General features: G+C 39.5%; 1 protein-coding gene across 2 annotated transcripts; it reads left to right on the forward strand.

The window, feature by feature from the left end:
- Positions 1 to 873: 873 nt before the first annotated feature.
- On the forward strand, positions 874 to 19,741 carry LOC113137568 (cAMP-specific 3',5'-cyclic phosphodiesterase 7B). Of its 2 annotated transcripts, XM_026319299.1 has the most exons (14): positions 874 to 1,163; positions 3,798 to 3,858; positions 6,846 to 7,180; positions 11,131 to 11,220; positions 11,585 to 11,748; positions 11,883 to 11,946; positions 12,163 to 12,258; positions 13,213 to 13,313; positions 14,007 to 14,138; positions 14,230 to 14,321; positions 14,497 to 14,641; positions 14,787 to 14,883; positions 15,982 to 16,062; positions 16,201 to 19,741. In XM_026319299.1, exons 3-14 carry the CDS (start codon positions 6,853 to 6,855, stop codon positions 16,416 to 16,418), a joined length of 1,608 nt encoding a protein of 535 aa, XP_026175084.1. In that variant the 5' UTR covers positions 874 to 1,163; positions 3,798 to 3,858; positions 6,846 to 6,852; the 3' UTR covers positions 16,419 to 19,741. The 2 variants fall into 2 exon arrangements, with proteins under 2 accessions (XP_026175084.1, XP_026175086.1); XM_026319301.1 differs by lacking the exon at positions 6,846 to 7,180.
- Positions 19,742 to 20,340: the final 599 nt, after the last annotated feature.

Raw genomic sequence — 20,340 nt, forward strand, 5'->3', positions numbered from 1 at the left:
TATGTTGTTTCGTACACACCATCTACCCTGCTTAGAAACCTGCACTGATATATCTAAGGAATTTGAAACGTAGGTTATCTGGTAGCATGCACTGTCATAGTTGGTTGGTAAATGATCATTTTAAAGAGGTTGTTGCAATGCAGTGTTGGAAACCATACCCCCAGCTTCAAAATTACCTAAATGGTGTACATAAACTATTTACATTTATCTTCTTTGGCTGCCATCTTAGCACAGTTAACTCTGAATACATGTGTAGTTTGTAAAACTGATATATCTGCTTGATGCATTTTTTCTGACCCTATGAGGTGTGTGTTTTTAACATAATATTCATGTCATCGGCTATTTCATTAATTTCCATGCACTAAAAAAGATATAAGATTAAGCAAATAAAGTAAAATTAAAATTGAGTCCAAGTCAATCTCAGTAAGTTGCATTCTGAAATCTCACCACGAGATGCCACTAAACCTTTCACATTTTATACATTGTACTTTTATACTAAGTCCAAGTCCCTATCTCTGCTACCTTCCTCTAAAATTTGACCTTTTTAGACCCCACAGTCGGTTTTACTGGCACAATACTACTGGGCCTATTACTACTAATAATACTACTACTAATAGGGATGATAATAATAATAATACTTCCACTAATACTACTACAAATAATGACAATAATGATGATGATGATAATAACCCGAATGAAAACAGTAAGGTTCGGCCCCTAATATATCACAGTTGTGAATTGAGGACCAGTGATGGTGCGCAGCGCTGATTGGTCCGCTCTCGCATGTCCCGCCTCCCGCAGCCCCTCCCCTCGCCTCTTGCTGCGGCTCACAACCAAGTCAAAAACACACACACACACACACGCACGCGGACAGGCGCGGTGGCGGCGGAAACGCCAACTTCATCTTTCTCTCTCTCTTTAAAAACGCCAGAGCTGTCTTCACAGGGGGAGAAATGTCAGGCGCGGCCGCGGGAGGAGGATGAAAGATTTAGTTTTTTGAACAGGTGTCAGCCGGGGCACAGTCACCTTTCGTCCTGCTCGTATGCGGTTCGGTCCTGGCGCGTCCCGTGACATGAAAACACTCCGCACTCGTCTTGTTCCGTCGCATTCACCTGCTGTCCACGACCAGCCGCGATGGTTAAATGTCCTGTTTAATGGTCGAGGTACGTAGCCTGTGACTTTACAGCTGTGCTGTGCTGAGCGTGTTGAGCCATATATACACATGGGGCTTGTGTTGTTTTGGAACAGGCCTGGCAGGACCAGTGTTACATTCACACAATGCTCCTTTAATAGTGAAAAATAGAGTTTAAAATGACATGACCGCATTGCTGTCTGCTCTGTGCTATGATGTTATTGGAAAATTCCTACATTGATGTGATGATATTCCCATGAAGGAAGGGGAAGATGTTTTGATTGTGTTGGTGAGTTTATACTGACCTTGGCTTTTTTTATTTATTTATTTATCTCTTTATTGTGATGCAGACGTCTTCATGTATATTCTATAAGGTGCAGCAGGCTACAGTAGACGCTGTGTGTTATTGCAGTGTGTCATGTCCGTGTGTTGACAGCTGAACAGCAGCGTGGCCACTGCAGACCACATGGGGCAGGTGTTCAGTGGAGGGATGATATGATAAAGAAGCTACAGTGTGTGTGTGTGTGTGTTTGAAAACTGAGAGGAACAGTGTGAAAATAAGGGAGTTTGTTATTGTTGAGAGGTTATAAGTCGCTGCCCTGTTAAAACCAAGTCTATTCAGTCATACTAGTTTAGTCTTGATCAGCTTTACCTGTTAACTCAGCAGCCACTTTATAGGTTTTTAGGGTTTTCTACCACAAAGTTGATTCTTGAGCTTGTGAACAGTTTGACTAAAGCAAATCAACTTAAAGTTTACAGATTTGCTGTTTCCAGAGCTTTCTAAAGACATCTCTTGGCTTTAATAGTCCTACTGTGTGCTGTATGGACTGTTTGCTTTTGTATTGTAAATAGTTGTTACTGGAACTTCTTTTGTTGTTTTGTTCTCTAATTGTTTTTCTGTTCCTTGTTATTCATTTTTTTGTAATGTGTTGTGTTGTGGGACTTTATAAAAAGTGTTTGTGTACATTAACTTTGAACCTTCAAATTTACCTGCATTGTCTGTGATTAAATTAAACTGGTGTTTACTGTCTTGTATGTCAAAAACCTTTTCTAAACCCGTCCCCCCCCCCACCAGCACTACAGGAGAAAGTGGACAAGCATGTCCAACGTAAACAGTTTGACAGCAGCTAAGACACTTTGATTATTGGAGGGCTGTTCAGATGAGCTGAATAGTGATGTGAGAACAGAGCTAAAGATCATGGAAAGAAATGACAAGACCATCCTGTAAACATGTGATAAACACGTGGGCTGGATGAGTGAACAGTCATTGCCTCTGGTTTGTCTCCATCCACCCGTTTCCTGCCCGCAGAAATGGCAAACAGCGTGATCATTCAGATGTAAATCCTCCCACAGAAAGTACACATTTGTGACTGTCTTCCCCCAGAGAGTAAAGAAGATAATGGAGAATTTATCTTTTACTTCATTTTTCTGTAAAACAAGCGCACTCAGTCCGCTCTCTCGTTAAGCTGTTATGACTATTATAGCCATTACTAGCTTTTATAAATAGATGACCTCAATTGGAAAATATAGTGAGGTGACTGAAGTGCAGCTCAGGACTTTGGGTTCTAATAAGACTTTTGAGCTCATTGCTGATCAGGGTACAACAGTCACTGCTTGTGTGCTTGATGAATTTTAACCCACCAGTCTGAGATGGGCAAGGTATTGGCAGTGCTCATTCAAAAGCGGTGCCACTGATGGAAAATGTATGTCTGCCAGCTCTCGTATTACTTGGCAGGAGTTTGGAGTGAGACAACAGAGGGCTTGATCTGTCAGGAGTCACAAATCAAGACTTGACATTAATCAGATGTGAAAGAGTTGCTTAAAATTCTTCTACATTAATCATCATCAGTTTATTGTTTTAATTTCTCACGCAAGAATTTCAAACATTAGCTGGGTCCAGTGTACAGTTTTGCTACTATTCTTGGTCAGAACATACAATTCTGATTATCTATCTAAAAAAAAAAAGGAAGTGGCTTGAACATGATACAAGTACACCTTTGATAGAAAATTATTTTTTTTAAAAATGACTTAAGACCCCTGACTATGAGGACCAGCCATGTGGAAGCATGTGATTAATGTGCAGATTGTTGCTAGTTTATACCACTGGCCCACTTTTTCAGCCCAGAGATGATGAATAGTGGTGCCTTTATCCAGTTCCAACTGTATGGTTCAGTTTGGGACACAAAACAAAACAGATGAAGGAGAGATGTCTTAACATAAATTGTTAAACATCACCATAGTAACTGCCAAGTGGATGCTAAAAAAAAAAATCCATTCAAAATATTTATTACTTATTATTTATTATTTATCAGTAACTGTGAATGTTCAAGTCTCAGGAGACTCTTCACTTTATACCCTAAATCACTTAATCAGAAATAACATATATTTTAAGTTGTGTAGTTCTTAATACTGAGTTAAACTCTGCTGAAGATCTTCAGGGCTTGTGACATTCCTGCAGAAGAGTTCTGAGTGTGTGTGAAGCCTCGCAAAGAGGGTCACCATAACGTTTGGCATAGTTTTTTTTGTTTGTTTGTTTTGTTTTGTTTTTTTTTTATTGTTGAGATTAATTTATGCTCTTTGATAGCAGTGTGTATTTTTAGGTGTTGTAATATAAATATCACTCTCTCTCTCTCTCTCTCTCTCTCTCTCTCTATCTCTGTCACAGAGGTGTGGAGCTGTCACATTTAAAAGGTCGGAGCAGAATGCCATACAAGTTCGCATGCTGGGTAAGAACACTCACTGACCCAAATACCTCGCACCAAAAGGCTGTTAATATATGTAGTCTGTTCCAGATATTTGGTAACTAGTAACTATACTTAAGGCTTTCACCAACCTTTGACCTGGTGTAATCTCGTTCTCAAACAGAGAAGCATATTTCTGCTATCTGTGTATACACTCTACCCTGTGCAGTCGAAAAGCTTTTTGTGGTGCTCAATACACCGAGTTTCACAACTATGTAAAAGTAACAAATGAGACCAGCTTGTGGAAAAGCCTGACAGTGTTGTGTGTTACTCAAGTCATGTTTTTTGAAGTCGTGTCTTGCCTGGAGACAGTAAAATGAAGCTTCTTATCGTAACTACAGTAACTACAGTCTCAGACCTTGATGATCCAGACCTTGAAATGTAGCCAAAGCTTTTTTTTTTCTTTTTTTTTTTCCATATTAATGTCAATATTGTTTAAAAGCTCCCACAAAAGTGATGTGAAAGTGTGAATCATTCTTTAATATGACAAGAAAAGTAAAAGTAAGGCAGTGTATAAATAACCAACCCCCACCCCCAAAGAAAAAGAAAATCCACACATGTACATGCACAAACAAGCAGGTATGCAGATTCAAACACCTATACAAAGTATTTCGTTCACTGGCTGACCCACTTCGGTACAGCAAGCTGCCAAAAAATTGTGACCAGTGGCATCATTAAAGAGAATCAAAAATAGAGATCTGCCACAGTGGCATCTCGGTTGTACTGTATACAGTGTGTGGGTGTGAGAGAGCAGCGAGACACTGCCTGACACTGAACGGGAGGGAGAGATCATCTGGAGCCAGCAGTCCACTGGCTCACTCCCAGGTTTATTCATCAAGACTCCGACTGACCTTGTCGACGCTCTAATATCTTTCTCTCTCCGATTCAGTGCCATTATCCCGCATTGTCATGGTTTCATTGTTTCTTTTTTCATGTCTTATTTCACACAGTTATGAGTCCTTGTTTTGTTTGTTTGGTGCCATTATTCTTTTGCAGCTTTAATCATAAGTTTTCCTCTATTAAATTCATATCTGGTGTTTTCTGCCAGTCTCTAATACAGGCTTTCTTTGCTGCCCTTCATGTTGCCACTGTCATCCTAATGCATTCAGCCGATAGTCGCTTTACAATTAAGGCTGATTAGAATTATGATCTGGCATCATGACTGAATACACTAAGTTGGACTGGGTCCATTATCGAGTGGAAATAAACAGAGCAAGAAATAAAGTGGTGCAGTGGGTTATGAGTGACAACTATTATATAATTCAGTTCATCAGATTTCCAATACAAAGCTGCACCTCACCTGATGCTCACCTCATTCTTACATTTCACTCACTTCCAGCTTTCTGCAGAGCTTATAGTGCGTTTCTACAATCTCATTTAAATTTAGGAAAATGCTGCATTAGGAACGTCTTTTTGTTTTGATACAGAAACATATGCTGGCTTTATCTGTATATGTTGGTGAAAACAGTCCTTCGTAAGGTGAAGTATCGAGTCCTAGTTTTTACTAATCTGAAATATAAATAAAAGCAACAGTCACAATAAAAAGATATGTTTCTTGGAAGAAATTTGTGAAAAGTTTTGCTTTTAGTAGTGCAAAGTAAATAATGTGTTTTATTTTCCATTGCATCATAACATGCAACAAGAGAAAACATATAATTTACCAAATTCTGACTGCTGATCACCTCTGCAACAAGGCAACTATACATCTGACACATTCTTTACTTTTTGTCTCATGCATGCTTCTCACAGTTTCTCACAGGCTTTATCTTTTATCTTCACGCTCTTTGTCTCATGATATCTTGCAATCAACATATTGCGCGTCATACGTGACGTTCAAGGCTATGTGCCTTCCCGTGCATCTGTGCGCGTCAGTACCTTTGTCTGCTTGTGACTTCTTAAGTGAACATTTCAATGGAAGCATAGTGGTTATACATGGGTCTACTTATATTCACTTATAAAACCATGTTTTCAGCTGCCACAGAAACCTGGCGATGACGAGAAGAGAGCTGTTTCTTTCCCTAACAAATGTTCACACCTGTTCTTTAGACCTTTAAAGGTTAAAACAACTATCCACACAATTAAGAAGGAAGCAATTAGTTAATTGTTGGTTGCTGTCTCAAATGTGAGCAATTTGCAGCTTTTCTTTGTTTTATAACATAACTTGGATTTTTTTTTTTTTTTTTTTTTTTTTCTTTGCAGGGCTTTCTTTCACATTTCACATATTTTCATCAGTCTGTTGACCTGAAAATAATTTGTACTGGCTGACTTAATATTGGGTAGTAATTTTGATATATCTGCTGTAGAACTGTATGTTGGGGGAAAGAAAAATAACTGTGTATTTCTAAGGGTGTTCATCTCACACAGCCCCTTTCCCACTGACCTGGCCATGTGACGGGGGATGAGTCCGTGAACCCAAAGGCCCATGTAGGTTCACGCTAATCTCATCAGTGGTTAGAGTTGCAGCGTATAGGCAGAGTAAGAGAGCATGTGAGCAGTGAGAGGAGGGGCTTTTAGACTCCACAATAATGCTGGTGCAAGTGAGACCTTAGAGGGGAGAGAGATTGCGGCAGGAGGGCGCAAACTGTCAGTGGCTGACTCTGGAAGAGAGGGACACAGATGGATTCTCTCCACTTTTGTTTTGTTTTCCCTGCTTAACGTTTTGTTTCCACTCTGAACCCCTTCGCTTTCAATCTTCGTTTACTGCTGTTATGCCTGCTGCTGATTTTTTGTTTTTTTTTTGTTTTTTTTCCTCCCTCTGCAGTGTTTTTTTTGTCATACATCCAGACTTGCTACTATCTCAGTCTGTCCTCTTTACACGTATGGCTTCCTGACAGTGAGCTTCTCCTGTCGTCTCTCTTACTGTTTTATTTTTTTTTTTTGTCACGCGTTTATTTCTCTCCCTTCCTCACTTTGACCCACTTTTTATTTTGATCTTTTTTCCAAGTGTCCTTTATCCATTTATTGTCGTGCAGTGTTAGGATGCCAGTGTTAGAGGGGCTCTGGAACCCAGATCTCAGGATGCGGGACACTGGTCTTGGTGTTGGGGTTGAGGTCGGTGTCTGTCCAGATGAGGTTCCCCACTCACCGGTGTGGGATCCGCTCAAGACTCCTCCGGTGACTTGCGGGGGTCTGTCACTGGCCTTGGAACTTCCGGCTCTCATACGGCAGCTCAGGGCAGCCTGGAGGGCACGCAGAGGAGGCCCTCAGGTGTCCAAGAGAAGTCAGGCGAGCACTTGGGTGGATGCAGAAAAGGAAGAATGGGAGGATTTGAAGCAGAACATAGAGGACAGGAATACACATCTGGAAGGTAACTTGCACATGTTAAAAGTGCAGCAAAGCTTTTAGGACTCAAATTCCTCATGATGTATGATGTTGATTTTTGTACATTGTTTTAGTTTGATCTAGCAGCTGTTCACTACATGAAAATAAATTCATGATAGAAAGAGTATAGAAAACATTGAATGTTTATAGCATGCTCCATCATGATGTGTTATGTGGATATGAGATCTATTATGTTTTTTGGGATGTCTCTTCGTTTTAAATATTCTGCTTTTGACAGGTGCATGGACGTGTGTGACAGCTGGTTTTTTGAGAAGCATGTCTCTGGCTGTGTGTTTATCTGGCATGGGTCAGGATGGGGTTCCGAGCAGAGTGAAATTAGAGATGTGGACTGTAAAGCCAAAGAGTGATCATTAAATAAAGCTGTGTTACCATCTGCTGAGTGGTAACTCTACTGATGACACAGATATGACGCCAGTGATTAAAGCTTCTGTCTGTCTGAATTGAACGCAAATGACACAAAATAATATTGTGGACAGTGTGGATGAGTTGACAGTAAGCAAATGTTTACCAGCAAATAAACAGTAATAACAGGAAATAAGGTACAGACTTACATTAACAATGGTAGTAATGAACTGCAGTGACATTACTGATAGTGAATAGAATATTATGCATGGGAAGCCTTCTAATGCTGGTTCTGTTTGCACTAAGGTATTTTTAGCCAAGTCTTTGGCTTATATGTTATCATTTTGCTGTTAATGTCAGATTGACACAGTATCAGCAAGGCCATGTAGTAGCATCAGTATAAGACTAAAGTCAATACTGGCATATAAACAAAAATAATGTGAAGAAAATAATTGTCTTCACAGGAAAAATATATAAATCGGTAACTAGCTAATAGCAGGAATTTGATGACACATGTAAATATTTAATGTACCTTTCAAGAGTTAAGAAGAAGAGATGACTCATTGTGGGGAATTACCTGTGCACGACTGACTAAGATGGGAAATGTATGCTCTTCACTGACTGAGACTTTCCCTTTGAATTATGACAACCTCGTTCATTTCGTAACTCCTTACAGCAAGTCAAAGTCCATCTGCGCAGTATTTGAAATCATGTACAGCATGTTGAGATACCCTGTTGGAGCCTGTTTGATGTTTACCAGAACAAAGAAATGAACAAAAGAGAATTTTTTTTTTTTTTTTTTTTTGTACAGGTGAAAGAAATCACATTTCCTTTTAGGTACCAGTATTATTTCTTCCTGTTTGTTTTTAGATAAATGGACCTGTGAAACATATCATTTTGAGGGCACCTTTTCACATCCAAACACAGATTTTTAGGAAGTTTAACATAAAACTAACATTTAAGACTAAACTAACAGATATGTTGGGTTTTTTCTGATTTTGCTTATATTTTCTGAATCTGGCTTCTGTTGCTGTCAAATCATAAGGATTACAAATCATGTTAGTACAAACACACAGAAAAAGACAGTGTTAGGTCTGCCAGCATATTAACTGAATCTGGAGATTCCATCCAGCTCTGTGGATGCAGTGTAAGTTTCTTTGTATCCAGATGAAGCAGCATCAGCCACAGGCAGCAAGAAACATCATCTGTTACTATGAGTTGTTTGTGTTGCCGCTGCATGTGGCAGCAACGTGTCTGACTGTCTCTTTGTGAGAGGGAAAAAACAGCCACGGAGCACAATTTGTGCAGTAACACCCACTGATTTTGTGAAGCCAAGTTAAACATATTCCTATCAGTCCCCTTTGTGTGTGTGTGTGTGTGTGTGTGTGTGTTTTTATTATGTTTTGTGGACAAATTTTTGTGCAGTGCCATTGTTTGTGCCAGCATTTTAGCTTGTTCTCACAACTTCAAAGGGCTTTTTGATGGTTGAGACCTGGTTTAAGAGTTAAGGTTAGAATTAGGTTTGTGTTTAGGCATTTACTGTGATAATTAAGGTTAGGGAAAGCAGCAAGGTAATATATTATGTCAATGAATGTCCTTACAAACATAGCTGGACCAATGTGTTTGGGTGATCTGTGCCAAGTGTGCGATCTTGTTTTCGCATTCAGAATCAGGGATTTAACCTCATTTTCAAGTGTGTGTGTGTACAGTTGGTGTTTATGTACGGGTGCATGATGAGGCGCGTGCGTTTTTAAACACCCTTTCCAACTGATTCATGTTTTCATCCTAAATGACCCACTTCTACTCAGTGTGGAGACAATGACCTATTTACCACACAGAGAGTTAAAGGAAGAGAACGGGGGGGGGGAGGAGAGGTGTGGGCCTTGAGACGATAGGAAGATTCAGATGGGGAGAGAGAGGGTGTGGTGAAGAGGATGGAATGAAAGATGATGGGAAGGTTGAGGGGGTAGTAATCGAGAGAGTAAGGGATGAGACGGGAGCCTGGAGTATGTGAGGACTGTAGGATGGACTGACATAAAATAAAGATGTCTAAAGGGAAGGGAGAGAGCCAAGGGTGTTGTTTGTGTGTGAGAATGAGAGTTAAAGAGAGGGAGTGGGGGGGTTACTAACACTGAGTGTTACTGCAGTGGGTTTTCCAGATGATGTATTTCTTTCTCTCCTTCCCTGTCAGCACTCAGGATATAAAAGCAAAGAGGCTTTCCCCCTTTTCTCCTTGAACTAGGTCAGCAGGACTCACTTTAACAGGCTGAGTCACCTCCTCCAAGTGGTTCATATTTGTTTGTTGGACATACATAAATAGGAAATGATGCCACTTCTTCACAATGTGTTTTATGTATAGCTGTGTAGTTGACACATCACACATCACACACACACAATTTCCAAATATCACAACACCTGTTTGCAGACACTTTGGCAACCCAAAATTGCGAGGCAAGATCTGGCAACCCAAGAGAGTTACCACAGTGACTCTAGCCCCATTAACAGGTAATTTAGCTGCATAATACGCTCCAGTTCCTCACATAAGATCTGTAAATTATTCAGCATTCCCATAGTTTTAAGTTTACCCAAGTGTAAATTTCATGTGTGTGCATGTGTGTTGTTTCTTAGCAGCTAGTTCTATTGTGCCTTGTTGTCAGTGGCCTTAGGGTCTATGAATAGCGCATTTTAATTTGAGGTATTCAAAGATCTATTGTGCGGTTTTGTTCCTTTTCCATCTAATAGATGCTCACACAGCAAGGATTAAAACCCTAAAAGGTCACTTTTGGGACTTCTGCAGACATTTCCTGTGGAAAGAATTCATAGGATAGGCAAAACACATAATATCCTTCTAGGAGAAAATGTGCTGTCAGCATGTATGTTTAGAGTGCCAATGTACTATAAATTCTGACTAGTCATAAATATTTCCTTTTCTTTGCTAGAAAACATTTGGCAGCTGTTTAAACAGTGGATATTATGTTTTAGATTCAAATGCTTCAAGAGCACCTTTATGTTGCAGAAGGGTAACATTTCCAAGTCTACTCCTTCTGTTTGGCCCTCGGTTATAATACTGTGAACTACCTGTAGCGTGACACTGTACTGAAAACAAGAATAATTATTGTATGAACAGAATGTTCACAGTACCAGTCTCATAAATAAGTGTTTAGACATCCACCAAAACAGCTGCACTGTGGCATGAAATCCATTCTCCTCAGGCAAACTCAGACCAGATGCATGATCTACTGCTGATTGTCAAAGATGTTCTTGTTTTATAGGGGCTTATTTAAAAGCAGCACAAAAACTGCTTGTGAGGGGCTGGTTATGTTGAACATTTATGCACAGTACCAGGGGAACATTTTGCATAGTTGTCCTCTTACCACCCTCCTCAGCCATTAAATGGTGGCCTGTTGGCTCTGCTGTGCTTAGTCTCTAGACTCGTCTTCTTTTCCTCTTTCCACCTTAAAAGTTTGATTTTGATGTCTGCCATAATAGCACCAAATATTCATATTTATTTATCCATGTTTCTGTTTTTCCAATCTCCTTTACTTTTAATACCTTTTTCCTTAATCTTTCTAGCTGATGGCAGACTGAGCACTGGTCATGCTGGTGTGTTGCTGGCTGAGAGACGAGGCTCCTACCCGCTGATTGACCTGCGCACCCTGAAAAGTAAGTGTCCTCACTCATTTAAAGAAGACGTATAAGTATTTGATTGCTTTTTAGGCTAAATCCAACTTGTAATCAACTTATTTTTGTTTAATCATTGCCAGTAGTACAGTGTGAATTAAGGGAAACACTTGTCTCTCAATATAACTCCAAGGCAGAATCAGGGTAATTGTGTGTTAAATGTGGGTTAGGTGTACTGTGTGTTTTTGAAAGTGGGGCACACAGTTATTTACTTAGCTGATAGGGCATGACGTTAACTTAGTTACTCAAGACAAAAAATCTGGGTATGGTAACAGTAAATACAACTCATATGCAAATAAGATTTACCAGCTATTCTGCATGTTAAATTCTCTCTTTTTAATTGCAGCCAGTGCCCAGCAGGGGGAGGTAGCGTCTGGCACTAGGAGAAAGGTGAAGCGCCTCCTGAGCTTCCAGAGATACTGTCATGCTTCCAGGCTGCTGAGGGGGTTGGTGCCCCACACACCCGGCTCCCTACACCTCTTAGATGATGACTACCTGGGACAAGCTGCAGTAAGGGCTCACACTCACAATCACATACATACGTTGGTGCAGAGGTACAGGTATCCCAATCTCTCTGCATCACATACTGTGTGTGCCGCCTGTGAATCCAGATCCATTCTGACAACTGTCTGTTTTCATTACAGCATATGCTATCAAAAGTAGGCACATGGAACTTTGACATTTTCCTCTTCGATCGTCTTACAAATGGTAAAAGGATTTTTTAAACATTATGTACAATTTTGCAGTCATATCATATTGGTGACTGTTGTCATTTTCTTGCCTTTATTTGTTATTACTGTTTTGTTTTATGCAACTTTATAAAATAACTTTTTGTCACTGTCATATTCCAGTTGTTAAAAATATTTGGGTACTACTATTGTGTGGCACTTCGCATATGAATATTTGTGTGTGTGAATGCTTTAGGTAACAGCCTAGTGACTCTGATGTGCCATCTCTTCAATGTCTGTGGTCTCATTCATCACTTCCAGCTGGACATGGTCAAACTGCACAGGTTTCTGGGTAAGGTGCTGGGAAGTGGAAGGTGTTCCACCTATTCATCCTCTGTCCTGCCTTGTTTTTTTTTTTTAACCAAGAAGGGGGTAAAAAAATATCATCCCAATAGAATTTGATCCAAAATGTTAGACAAAATTAATCAAAGCTCATGCTGCTCATTGCCAGCTTCACTTTTTTATTAACATATATAAGCAGAATAGATATACTATACCTGAAAAGTAAAAATACAACAGGTGTAGGTAAAACAGTTTTTTTTACAACATCTAAATGGTAAGGAGTGCTCACACAAAACATTTTCTCACCGTTGTCTCAATTGTCAGAAAGCATTCATTCATGCACCAGGCGGCTTTGTTGGCGGGGAAGAATGCTCAGGAAAACTGAGAGCGGTTTTACTTTCTGGAAGGCCCAGGCTGACGTCAACTGCTTTTTTCCTCTGCTAATCAGTAATTACAAAGGGACACTGGCTTTATGTTTTGCATAGCAACAAAAAACATGGTTAAAGTGACTATGGGGACTTTGTTGTAGTAAGTGAATATTGATGTAGGACAAAAATTCCAATTCAGGTGGATGATTAATATTAAAAGGCTTTTAATAGATATAGATATACATGATATACATACTGGCAGACTTACTTTCCTCATGGTGTCTCCTGAGACCATCCACATCAAGCCCTAAATTAGCATTTTTACAGCTGCATCCCACCCAAAGATAAGACACGTTTCCTTAGTTTTCCATTGTTTTCCCCTTCAAAAGCACCAGTGTGGAAACCAGATGTGCTCCCACTTTGAATATTTTTTTTTTTACTGCTGCTGTAGTTTGAAGGAACCTTAACTCCCACAAAGGCCACAGTCAATTGAAGACATCTGCCTGACAGTTTCAGTAGTGTTGTATAAAAGCATTAGTGAGAGATTAAAAATGTGATCTCGCCTTCTGATCTCAGTGTGCCTCCTGATTTGCCAGGCATGGTGCAGGAGGACTACCACTCCCAGAATCCCTATCACAATGCTGTTCATGCCGCAGATGTCACTCAAGCCATGTACTGCTACCTGAAGGAGCCCAAGGTAATAAATAATTCTGTATTTACAAATACCCTCTCACCTCACTTTCTTGCTCTTTCTTTTGTGCTGACACACACACTACAGCGATTCACTAGGACTAATCCTCTCCTTGACATATTCTATTAGCTCTGCTCCCTGAGGGATAATTTCTGCTCACTTAGACTTGACAACACATCCATCCACAGCCTGGAGAAATCCCTGAAGCCTTCTGACGAGATTAAGCGTCTCTGCATCTTTCCCTTTATTCAGTAATTGCTTTTGTGTCCTTTGTTGCTCTGTAAAGCACTTTGTTACCTGTACCTGTTTTGTTAAAAGCACTTATATGAATAAACTGAAATGGATATAGGACACATGCTGGTGTGCTTTAGATAACTAGTTGACATTCATATAAGATGACAACCTTGCTGCTACTCAGATCAATATACCATTTTGTCCTTTACTAACCATGATGCTGTTGTCTGCACACACCTCGGCTTGTTCCGAGTTAAAATCCATAACTGTGAGTGAGCACAGTTTAGTCTGCAAGATAGAAATGTGTCCTTTTATTCAGCTTTTTTGCACAGCCAAAGCAATTGCAAACATTGCCTTTATGACACCATGTGTGTTTTGCAGGTATATTACACTATATATCAGTGATTGAAAAAAGGTGACTAAAGTAATGATTGCATATGTCTGTGGATCATTCCTGTTTTGTAGCTTGCAGAGCAGCTGAGTCCCCTCGACGTGTTCCTGGGTCTGATGGCAGCAGCTGCTCATGATGTGGACCATCCTGGAGTCAACCAGCCCTTCCTCATTAAGACCAGACACCACCTGGCTTCCCTATACCAGGTACACACCAGGGGTGTGTCCCATGTCAGTGTGTGTTTGAACATGTGTAGTAGAGTCTTTGTGAAAAGAAGTTTATGTTCGTCTTGTACAGAACACGTCTGTGCTGGAGAGTCACCACTGGAGATCCACTGTGGGAATGCTGCGAGAGTCAGGGCTGCTGTCCCACTTGCCTGCTGCCATGTCGTAAGAACACACACACACACACACACACACACACAGAGACATGTGCATGACCACCGTTGAATGATTAATGCTGGTAGCAATATTTTAGATATTAAAAAGCATGCAACTTAGTAAAAATTTGAGGCATGAGTGATTTTGTCGCTTTGGTTCAGTGGCGCCTCCCTGTGCTCTGCAGGCAAGACATGGAACAGCAGCTTGGCTCTCTCATCCTGGCTACAGACATCAGCAGGCAGAATGAGTTCCTGCTAACCTTCAGAGAACATCTGGACAATCAGGACCTGGACCTTCAACTTGCTTCACACAGGCACTTTATGCTGCAGGTATACTTACAGTACAGTATATCCATGCGTTTTTCATAAAAATCTCTAATCTCTAATTTACAGTTCATTCATTGTCACTTTAGTATATAGTCTTTCTACGCCAAGTGTGTGTTGATATACAGTATGTGTGCATTGTTACCTTCAGATTGCTCTAAAGTGTGCTGACATCTGTAACCCATGTCGGGTTTGGGAGCTGAGCAAACAGTGGAGCGAGAGGGTGTGTGAGGAGTTCTACAGGCAGGGTGAGTAAAATGTCTTCTCACTTCAAATCAGGATAAAACGAGAGAGAGATGGTGGATATGACATTGAAGTATTTTGGGTGTACCTTCATTTAAAAGGAATAGATAATCTTTCAAGAAAATATATCTTGTCAGATTATTTGTCATACCTTTGAGACACTTAAATACCATTAACAGATGTTACTATGACAGAAGCCTCCTTCTGTGGTGTGTTGTAAAGAATACAGAAAGCTTTCCCACAGAACATGGCAAGGTAACATGCATAAATGTCACCAAACAGACTGACACTTTTCATAATACTCACATAACATACTGTTATGGTAAAAGTCTGAATTTAACAGTTCACCAACTCCTGCTGGGTTTTTAGATGCTAAATACTCTGGTGTTGGTAGAGACCTTTCACATAACTTTAATCAGTATGATTAACAACCACTGTGGTCACTGATTTACATATATATCAGTGACCACAATGGTTGTTAATCATGTCTGCAACAAAATGTGACATCTTTGCCATTTTACCTATGGTCAACCGTTTTAACTCTAAACCAGTATTGCTGACACTGACATTTAATGGGCTACAGCCCTGAGAGTACCCACCCGTCCCTCCTTGAGTACCGGAACCTGATTTAGTACAACCTCCTGACGAGTGCTGCAATTTAGATCCTGGAAATTGTCTCCAAAGTGGGTTGAGGACAGTGGAAAGAAAAGAACAAGGAAAGGACAGTGTAAATGAACTTTTACCAGCTGGTCATTAACATTGTCTGTCTGTCTGAAGCATACAGTGGATTTTTAGAACCTTTTTGCTGAAAACAGCTGTTTACTGTGGATGAAAATACTGAGAAAGCGGTGACAGTGAATCAAAACAATGAAACTGCTGCTATAAAACCTAAGGAATAAGATGAAAGTGTTTAACTGCAGAATCGAGTGAAAAGCAATACTGTTCACATAATAAATAGTCAGTAGGTCCGTTGTTAATATTAAAATATTGATTTTAACAGGTTTTAACAACATGAAGATTTTTGGTAGGTCTGCATCCATGTCAGTTTTTTTGTCTCTGCTTTTCGGGCAGCCATTTCTAAACTCTGGCTAAATACCTGACAGGTGACCTGGAGAAAAAGTTTGACTTGGAGGTCAGTCCTCTCTGTAATCAACAGGCTGACTCTGTGCCAGCCATCCAAATAGGTGAGCCCTAGAGCACGCCCACACAACCACAATTTAATTTATTACCACGACTTATTAAACTTCAGAAGCAAAAACCCACCGTGCATATTAAAAATGCAGTATCGCACGTACCTAACAGAGCATGTTTCTCCATCTTAGGTTTTATTTCGTACATTGTGGAGCCTCTTTTTGAGGAGTGGCACCGTTTTACAGAGCCCAGCCTGCTCAGCCAGGCCATGATGGGTCACCTGCACAAGAACAAGGCCCACTGGAGCCACCTACGATACACGCACACAAATTCAGACACACAAGCACACTCCAACTCTGAGGAGGCTGAGCCTGAAGGAAGAGATGGAGAGGAGGGAGACATCCCTTAATCCTCCTCTCATTTCTTGGTGTTTCATCTTTCTTCACAAACAAAGGAGAGGAGAGGTAATCCAGCTCCTTTATCCTCCAGCATATTTCTTCACAGGCTCTAAAAGTGGGAGCACAGGAGGGGAATGTAGCCTGGGTTGGTAAAAAAGTGTTTCCCTCTGCTGGAGCGGAGGACTGTAGCACTGCAGGATAAAAAGAAGAGAGAGATTCAGGGTAGAGCAGACGGATGGATAATCTTAGTAAATAAATTTGACAGTCATGCCTTGCTCTTTAACCTGTGACATCTGCTTCAAAGTTAAACACAGGGATGTGTAGAAGGATCAGCAAAGAAAGGACAATAATGTGTTTGCACAATGCTGCTAGAACAATAAAGAAAGGCCAAAATTATATAGAAATCTATACAAGTCAGCTGGACTGTGCTGGAAGAGATGTTATATTATATGAAAGAAAAAGAGGATTATATATCAACCATACTATGACTATGCTTTTAAACTGTTAGACAATGCATATTAAGCTCTTTACACTTTCTCCTTTTGTACAGCTTGCACTTCTATTGAATGCTCTTTCACACAAGTGTCTCACTTGTCTACTTATGACTGAAGTGCGTTTTTTAACTCAAGCACTAAGTTGGTACGTGAAGCTACTGTAAACTGTAACACGTATTCTGTTTTCATTGTGCGACCTATAAGACTGACCTATTCAGTTAACCACTGATGTAAAGTGGCTCGGCCAGCGTTGCAGAGTTGCTTGAACACTGATATCAACCATTTGCTGGATGTTTTTGGACTCAAGCTGACTCACAGATATTGGAGAACACAAAACAAGAGCCATTTTTTTAAAAGTGTTTTCATGTAATGTTATGAACAATATAGTATGTACACATTGCGATGTACAACCTCAGCATTTCACATGCCAAAATCTCAGCAATGTGTCACCCTTTTTACTGGATATGGATATTGGGAAATGCAACTTACGCTGGTGTCATCTTTGTAACAACCTAATGGGTGCATTTATTTATCTGATAACCTCACTTTTAGACTCATACAACAAAGCCTTAACAGCAACTTGATCTGTCTGTGAAACACATTTTGTAACAATGGTGTTTTAACATTTTCTGGACAAGCATTCTTACACTTACACTACTCCAACAGTCTGCCTGTTTTTCTTCAGTCATACCAGCAAGTTGAAACATATACACACACACACACACACACACACACACACAGAAGTGTAGCTGTTTTTTGTTTTTTTTTTGTTTGTTTGTTTGATCTTGAACCCAGTATCAGGGTCAGATTGGGTCTTACACCCAGTGAGCATTGCCAATATGCCAGTGTACTGTTCAGACATATCTCACTGCTCTTTTATCTCTCCTAAGGCTTTTTATATCACTTTCTTTTTACACTTGCTGCACGCACTGTGTGCACAGTATCTTATGAACAAACCTGGGCCAATTAGTAACTACAAATACTTCTATTTCTATAATCTAATGTATTATATCAAAACTATCAATATGCCTGTTAACTATATAGCATTGTTCATTTTTAAAATATGTACAATTATTGTCTAATATTATACATAACCTCAATGATGATATAACCTAAAACAAATGATAAACATATTTGCAAATATTAGTTGGTCCAAGTATGAGATGTACTTATATGAAACAGTACTTTTTAACCACTCTGCTCTAAATATGTAAAGGTACGGTTGTCACACTTAAGACTTGCGTGTGGTTGACGCTGTGTAGATGGTGCTAACTGACGCCTCACATCCTCCTTGAGATTTAACAGAGGAATAATCTGAGTTTCATGATTCTGTCGACCCAGCCAACAAAGTAAATTCTGCACACAGTGCATTCTACAAGATAATTATGAGTCAAACATTCAAATGTTGTGTTCATACAGTATCATGAGTTTCTATTGCAGTTGTTTTTAAAAGTTACACATGATATAATCCTTTTGTATGAGGTGTAATGCAATACAGCTAAGTCACAGAGCAAGTTGTAACAAAGTGGCCATATTCACATCTGTCTATAGCTCTGATAATTGATATGTCCTCAATATAACACACTATAGGCTTTGTAGAAACTTTCATTGTTTAAAGTGCACGCTTTTGTCTCTGGTTTTTATGTCTCTGTTATCATGGGGAATCACATCTGTCTTTAAAATGCCTGACATATTTAATTTACTCTAAAAATACACACTTGCCTCTTTGATTGGCAGTAGTTACAGAGAAAACCTAAGGACCAATTCAGTCTTGTTTTGATTTTATTTTTTTTTTAAGTACTTTAGGTACTGGGAGCAAACCATAGACTCAGAACTTCATGAAGCAGCACTTACTGCTACCTAACCCTGCAGTATTTTATTCTTTGCAACTGCCATAGTGTAGACTTAGACGAGATTAGCGAGCCTCAGGCTGCCTTGTATTTGAATACCTCTCACAATCAGCACTGATACAGGGTCACTGAGCCATACTGGTTTTACTAGCAAGTACAAATATGTACTGTATGTCTTTAATAAAGGTTTTTATGCCAGAAGATAGTGTCATAAGATCAATAAATTTACTGTGGAAAAAAAAAAATAGCCCCAACGTATTATTCAGTACAGTATTATGAAGGTTTTTTTTAAGCATGTACATACTTTTATTTTTTCTCCCATAAAAGCTCATCCATTTTCTGAAGTAACTGCTGTGAAGAACTTAATTATAACTAATGAGTAGTTGCTGTTTTTTCTGTATTTTTGTCTTTATACATATCAACAGCAAAATTGAAGCCATTCACATTGAAGCTAAACTGAAGAACTGAATATTTCACGTTTTCATCTGCAGACATTTTGCCCCATTGTCAACTGTAGTTGAAAGATATTTTTTCTAATCCTTTAACCCTAATCACATATGAGCTACCTTTTATAGGCTGTGTGCTTTGAAAAAGAGTAATTATCAGCTTTGTAATTATATATGTTAAATTAAGCCACTAAAGTGATGCCTATGATGTACAAAATTTTGATGATAGATACAGTGAATCTGAGTTAGAGAGATATATTTACACCCCAGTGTGCGAAGTGATCCAAACAAGACTAACATTAGTTTGATCTGAATATCTGTGTTTTAGTGTTTGGGTCAGTCATCTTGACTACATATTTCTGTTCTGAAAACCATCTTATTTGCACTGTGAACAATAAATGTTTTTTTTTTCAAATGCACATCACTCCATGTGTATTTGAATGTGTTCAAAATTTCAAGAAAATGTTATGAGCGTGATCGATCACTAGATGGCAACAGAACCATTTTAGTGACTGTATGAGAGAAAACACTGCATTCACTCTTCAAGTTGCGGGGGGTGGCGGGGGGGGCACATCATGGATGCCTCTCCCTGCTGCTTTGTTTACAGAATAAATAAAACGGTCAGCCTCTGAATTGTGATGATTGTTTTTGTGATGTAAGCTTAGCTGAGGGCTATGAGCTTATGAGTAAACAAAAAACGTAAAGAAAGACAAGCTCAAATCAAACAGTATGAAGCTGCACTAGTTCACAGGACAAACAGCAGAATTTGAGAACCTGAGTGAGTCACACTGTTGAATCATGAGACTGTATGCTGAGATACTGTAGATATTGTGGTATTTTCTACCCTTTTTAAAAATCTAATTATTACAAAATACATCAGTCTGTAGCAGAAAGTGATTTAAAAAAAAGTAAGTGGTTGGAAAGGTAAAGGGAAAATGTTAGGCAAAGAAAAATAAATGTTCAGAGGATTAATGGGGGTTTAGTATTCATAAATGACTGATGAAATGTAGTGAAACTACTGTAAATACTGAGTTGAGAAGAGGGAAAGCACATAAAATGAGATAGTGAGCAGAATCTGGTATAGAACCAGCCTGTAATTCCCTCCCTCATTTGCATATCTCAGATTTGCAATGCAAATGAGCC

Source organism: Mastacembelus armatus, chromosome 24 (assembly GCF_900324485.2).
Source record: "Mastacembelus armatus chromosome 24, fMasArm1.2, whole genome shotgun sequence".
Taxonomy (NCBI): Eukaryota; Metazoa; Chordata; class Actinopteri; order Synbranchiformes; family Mastacembelidae; genus Mastacembelus; species Mastacembelus armatus.

Coding starts and splice junctions, on each gene's coding strand:
- LOC113137568 (XM_026319299.1), top strand. CDS start 6,853: ATGCCAGTGTTAGAGGGGCTCTGGAACCCAGATCTCAGGATGCGGGAC. Junction 12,259..13,212: donor CAAACTGCACAGGTTTCTGG/GTAAGGTGCTGG, acceptor CTGATTTGCCAG/GCATGGTGCAGGAGGACTAC. Junction 14,139..14,229: donor ACCTGGCTTCCCTATACCAG/GTACACACCAGG, acceptor CGTCTTGTACAG/AACACGTCTGTGCTGGAGAG.